The sequence below is a fragment of the Xiphias gladius genome, chromosome 6 (assembly GCF_016859285.1).
Source record: "Xiphias gladius isolate SHS-SW01 ecotype Sanya breed wild chromosome 6, ASM1685928v1, whole genome shotgun sequence".
In the NCBI taxonomy this organism is placed as follows: domain Eukaryota; kingdom Metazoa; phylum Chordata; class Actinopteri; order Istiophoriformes; family Xiphiidae; genus Xiphias; species Xiphias gladius.
This window is the reverse complement of record NC_053405.1, coordinates 3,638,760-3,644,724: the sequence shown is the minus strand read 5'-3', so window position 1 is coordinate 3,644,724 and position 5,965 is coordinate 3,638,760. Positions and strand designations below refer to the sequence as shown.

General features: G+C 51.1%; 1 protein-coding gene across 1 annotated transcript; it reads right to left on the bottom strand.

Annotated features, from left to right (window-relative positions):
• Positions 1-1,000: 1,000 nt before the first annotated feature.
• Positions 1,001-2,549, bottom strand: LOC120790969 (forkhead box C1-A-like). Its single transcript, XM_040129015.1, has one exon. The coding sequence runs from the start codon at positions 2,435-2,437 to the stop codon at positions 1,022-1,024; it is 1,416 nt and encodes a 471-aa protein (XP_039984949.1). The 5' UTR covers positions 2,438-2,549; the 3' UTR covers positions 1,001-1,021.
• Positions 2,550-5,965: the final 3,416 nt, after the last annotated feature.

Sequence of the window (5,965 nt, the reverse complement as noted above, 5' to 3'; positions counted from 1 at the left end):
ACACGACCCGGGGGTCAGTCTACAGCTCTGGCGGCGAAAAAACCAAAAGCGAACATTACTTGTTTTCGCCCCTCGCGCTCCGTCGTCTTTGCTCGCAGCGAGGCCTCCGCGGCGCCAGGCAGAGCGCGAGCACCCCGATATCCTCAAATAAAATGCCCCTCGTCGAAGCAGATCCTCCCGCCGGCCCTCAGTTATTATGTTATAGGTGGATTTTCCTTCTTACACGAGTCGAATCCAAATTAATGTGGATTTTAACAGACGCACATGAAGCATAACTCTACACAATTCCTGCCTATTTTTTTTCTCAAACACTGTTGTTTTTTTTGGTTTTTGGTTTTTTTTTCAGTGGCCATCATTTTCAGAGCATTCAACAGTTGGAATTAAATTTCAAATAGCCAGAATTTCAAGCACGTTTCGACCTCTATCCACGTTTTCCTCTCACTCCACTCCCTCCCCGTAGCGTTTACCTGTGCTAATAAATCACTCCAATTAAAATCAAATAGACGGCACTTTATTAAACAAACAAAATGTAATGCCTTCAAAATAGTTTTTGACAAATAAGACAAAATGAATAAAATAAGTCAGTATAGGCTACAAAGTTTCCCCCTCTATTTCTATACAAGAACTGGGACAAATAAAGGCAGCAATAAGAAAACTGGAAAAACGTTTAAGTGTTTGGTCCTCGATATCCAACCACTCCCTTTTCCTAAAAAATAAATTACTATATTAGGCTATAATTTACAGTCTGTAGTCATAAAAGCTGGTATTTGAGTCATTTTTGTAACAATTCTCAGAGTGAGAGGGAAGAACACTTACGTGTTTGTGGTGTTACACACGCCTCGACAGAAAATCTCTGAATCTCTTATGTCCATTCGGAGTGTGAATGAAAGACCAAAAGTACAAAAAAAAAAAAAATATATATATATATATACATATATATATATGTATATATATATATATATATATATATATATAGAAAATATATATTAGAGTTGTTAATTTAGAAGACACGTTGCGGCTTTCAGAACTTGCTGCAGTCATAAACAAAAGCTCCTGAGGTGCGGTAGATGGACTGGCCGGACGGGAAGGCCATCTGACAGCTATTATTCCCGTTGACCGGGGAGCCGTTCAGCCCAATCCGCTGGGACTCAAACATCTCCCGCACGGCGTGGAAGTTCTGCTGCTGCGCCGGGTAACCCTGGCTCAAGTGGCTCAGGTCCCCGTACCAGGACGCGAGCCGGCCCTGGTGCGCGTGGTGGCCCTCCTGGCCCGCCTGGCTCAGGTTGCTATGCCCGAGCGGGGACGCGGTGGTCGTGGTGATGCAATAGTCGGGCAGAGCCTCCTCGACCGTGGTGGACGGCGCCAGGTGGCCGCCGGTTGATCTGTCCCCTGCGTACAGGCTCATGGCTTGCATGTTGCAGTGGTAGGTGGCGTTGGAGTTTGTGGAGATGACGTTCTGGTTGCAGGTCGTCGAGTTGTAGGCGGATGTCTGGTTGGGGGAATAGTTGAGCGACAGCGAAGGGGTGATACCTGTCCGAGAGGAGGCGATGAGAGGCGGGGAGAGCTCGGCCTGCGGAGATCCCCGCAGGGAGGTCATTATGTTATCCACGCTGAAGCCCTGCGCCGGGGCCTGGCCGTGGTGGTGGTGCTCGGGTCCGTCCATGCTGAGTGACCGGGTTGAGGGCACGCTGTGCGGGCTGCCCGTTGACATGCTGCTGCTGCTGTCGGGGCTCTCGATCTTGGGTACGGCGCTCAGGGTCGGGGACGCGGCCTGCGGCGGCGTGGAGGTGCCGTTCTCAGTCTTTATATCCTGGATCCGCACCGGCTGAGAGCCCTGCACCGGCGGGTCCTGCTCCCGGCCAGGGGTGCGGGAAGAGGGGTCCTTGCCCTGCCGGTCCCGCTCCTCCTTTTCCCTCTGCACGTCCTTCTTTTTGAACCTCCTCCGGCGCCGCAGGAAGCTGCCGTTCTCAAACATGTTGTAGGAGTCCGGGTCCAGGGTCCAGTAGCTGCCCTTGCCGGGCTTCTTATCGTCCCGGGGCACTTTGACAAAGCACTCGTTGAGGGACAGATTGTGCCGTATGCTGTTCTGCCAGCCCTGCTTGTTGTCCCGGTAGAAGGGGAACCTCTCCATGATAAACTGATAAATCCCGTTCAGGGTGATCTTTTTCTCCGGCGAATTCTGGATCGCCATGGTGATGAGAGCGATGTAGCTGTACGGCGGCTTGACCATGTCCTTCGGCTGGTGCTGAGGGGTGTACGGTCCGTACGCCCGGGCCATGCTGGCCGGGTACTGGTCGTGAGCCGCGTGCGAGTACATGCTCATAGGCGCGGGCATCCCGGTGTATCCGCCGCCGGCCCGGTAGTAGCTCTGGTCGCTGCTGATGTACGGTACAACTCCCAAAGAGTTGGGACTGGAGACGGAGTAGCGCGCCTGCATCCTGCGCAATGCGTAAAACCTCCCCAAACTGCTTCCCCCCAGAAACTCTCACAGCTTTTTGCGTGTGCTCCGGTTCTGTTAGACGTCGCTCTTCTTTCGTTGTGGTCTGGAAGTCCTGTATTTTTTTTTTTTTTTTTTTTTTTTTTTTTTTTAAGCCACCGCTCGCCAGGGTGAACCGGAGAGAGCACACACTGCTGCAGTGAACATTTGGGGAACTAAAGGCTGAAAGTGAAGCTGGAGGAGCATGAGTCTAAACAGCGAGCAACTATTTTTTACCCTTCACATTTTTTCCTCCCTTTTGGCTGCTCGGGCTGCTCCTCCCCGAATGTGTGCTCCATCATCCAATTGGAGGACAAAATGAACCTGTGGAAAAGCTGCATGGCGATAAAACTTACTACCCCCCCCCCCTTCCACCACCGCACCACCCCACCCCACCCCCCTCCAACCTCCCCCTCTCTCCTCCTCCGCCTCTCCCTCCTCAGCTCAAACATGGAGTTATTAAAATGCTGTTAAGGGTGTGCCCATATTGCAGAAAAATGATTTAATGACCCAAATTGCGAGAAATTGAGTTTTGTTTTTCAAATGATTTATAATTCATCATATTGAGAACTATAAAATAACTTAAATGAATCTATTTTGAAAACGAGAAAGAGAGTTTATTGTGGGGCCCGTGAGCCAAATTGGTACTCCACCTTCTCCACCTCTGAAATATCAAAGCTCTGCGTAAAAGTGGAAATCATCCTAAATGGAGCAAAAGGGCATTTTCAAGCACATTCTGTGAAATCTGTGTTGTACCGGCCACAGGCCTGAAACCGTAGGACTTTTCCCAAATTAGAGGTTCACATTTACATTATTAAAATGTCGTGGCACAGCTAAACCCCTAATTAGAGCCCAGGTATCGCCGGTGGCGCACGCGGACGCGGTCTGCGAGAAACTCTCATCAGCGGCGGCTCAGCCTCTGAACAAACAGAGGGACATGAAAGGAGCTGTGGATGCCTCCCTCTCGGTCCCCGACAGCGCCGGTGGGCGGCGTGTGGAAGCTAATTAAAGGTTTAATGAAGATCATTTGGTCGAGCTGGGTGAGAAAGAAAAAAAAAAAAAGCGGCTGCTGAGACCGAGGTGGCATTTTTAAATGTGAAGAGCTCCAAATGCCATTCACACTGAACGGGTGTTAACAGAGCCATCCACCCCCCAACAACGCGCCCTCTCGGAAAGTTATCTCTCGCCGTGTTGATTGCAAAGCCCAAGAACAACACAAGTGGTGTGTTTTCAGCTTGGCGAGATAATCGTCCGAGGCGGTGGGAAGGACCTAGTTAATGCACGTCTTTAGGCCCACGGAGAATATAAACAGTTATTCTGTCATATGTTGGAAGCGTTTATTATCAGACTGGGGGGGGGGGGGGTCGAATAAAATAACAGGATCAATTCTCAGCCACCATTTCTCGTTTGTCTTCCTTGTTTTTTTAATTGGTGAGTTGTGACCCAGAGGAACTTTGCTGCTCCGTTTTTAGATGCGAATCTAAAGACATTTTCCATTTTTATGAATTCGGTGATTTTTTTTGGATTTTTTTAATCAACTCTATTTGTTGAGAAACGTGTACAAACGCCCGACCGAGTTTGCTCGTTTGCTCGCGGCAAGAGGCTTGGCGCGAAAAACACGGTGATTTTAAAAGCGCGGAGCAGCTCCGCATGTGGCGCCGAGGGGGTTTTTATTCAAGCCCCGGAGGAAACCCGGAGCAGGAGTGGCTCGGTTTCAGCGTCCAGTTTAGATTCCACAAATGTGACCCAAACGAAAACGCTTCCTAAAGCTCTTTGTTGGCAGAACTGAGCCAAACTGAGTCCAGATCAGACTCGGTGCGTTTTCTGGAGACCAGTCGAGGGCGAACCTTGTCTTTTAGCCTCACGTCCCACTTGGGGAACAAAAAAAACACACACACAAAAAAAAAACACAAAAAAACAAAACACAAACAAACCAAAAACATGCAGTTCAAGGGGATTAAAGCTTCATCTAGGAGCCAGAGGGATTGATACAGAGAACGCAGGCCTCATTCCAGCTTCTCCGGTTTATTTGCGATTTTCCTCGGAAAGTGACCCGAGTGACGCATCTTGTGGAAACGTTTAGAGAGAAATCAGCTCCCTCCGATTTTTCAGCTTCAGAATTTGCCTGAAATTTCTGCAGCAGGAGAGAAGAGGAGAGGATGAGACGCTCTGATAAGAACGCGATGACCTGCGAGAGGCGTCGACGTCCCACCGGTGTGTCCCCCCCCCCTCCACATCGCTTTGTTCTGCGATTTGCATGTGTGGCCGCCGCGCTCTCTCAGGAGGAGGAGGAGGCGAAACGCGGAGCGGACCGTCACCTGTGAGGTCCGGGCGGCGAGTCCTCCGGCCCGGGGGTCCGGCCGTGACTGACCAGTGACCCCTGCTGACGGCAGGACGCACCGGGCCCCCGCCGAAAACCTCCACGGCGTCTGCCGGCGCCCGGTCCCCCGGACCTGCGGGGAACTGGAACAGCATCCCGGAGGCGGCGTCCCCCCAGCTCGGCAGTGATGGTTGATTAAATGTATTTGTACGACATTTAAAAAAAAACAAAAAAACTTTATTCTGTTGATTGGCCACGACATTTGCTACAGGAGTTCTGAGAATCTGCAGCCCGCATCCCTCAATCTGCCTCCGCTGACATTTCAGGGAAAACCAGCCACATCCTGTGATAATATTTTTAAACCAACCCCCCCCCCCCAAAAAAAAAAGACCCGGTATCTAAACGTCCTAATGTATAAATGTTGTAGAAAAATTACAGAGATGTTTGGTTGCTATAAGTGACCGGTGAAGCGAACTGAATTATATTTTTGCTGGACGAGTTTTGAACAGAAAATTGCTGCTGAGGTAAAAAAAAAAAAAAAGAAAAACTCTCCCTCGTCTCCCTCGCGATGCGCGACACGCTCCTGCCCCCCAGCGGCCGGTACGTAGAAGTGCACGATGGGTGTCTGCCCTTTGTCCGTCGTGTGCGTTCAAAGCTGAAAACCTCACACAGGCAAAGCAGTGATTTCTTCCTCCTCATCCTCTTTCATTTATTTCTTATTTCTATTTTATTTTTATTTTTTTTTACACGTTCTTCTCCAAATGACGTAAATCTGTCCTCACACCGTCAGTGTCCTCGGACGGGGACATATGTGTCTGCCCCTGTACCGTATCACTTTGGGCACGTCGCCCAGCCGAGCAGCGTTTCGCTGTAATTCATCGGCGTTGCACTGACCCGTGTTGTCCGGGCTAATGTCTGGGACAGCGGCGACGCGCCGGGTCGCGTCTACCCCAACGTCTGCGGACGAACCCGGGACCCCGTCCGGCCTCGCCGCCTCAGGGCTCCGCTCGGCCGACAGGAGAGGCCAGCGGCGGGCCCGCGGACGAAGCAGCGCCCCCTCGCTTGACGAAACGACGGGCGCTTGTGTGGACGCGTCCGTAGCCTGGTGTGTTGACCGCGCCGTGGTCTAGATGTAAAGATGCCACCCGGTCGGACTCGGCCCCCCCGCC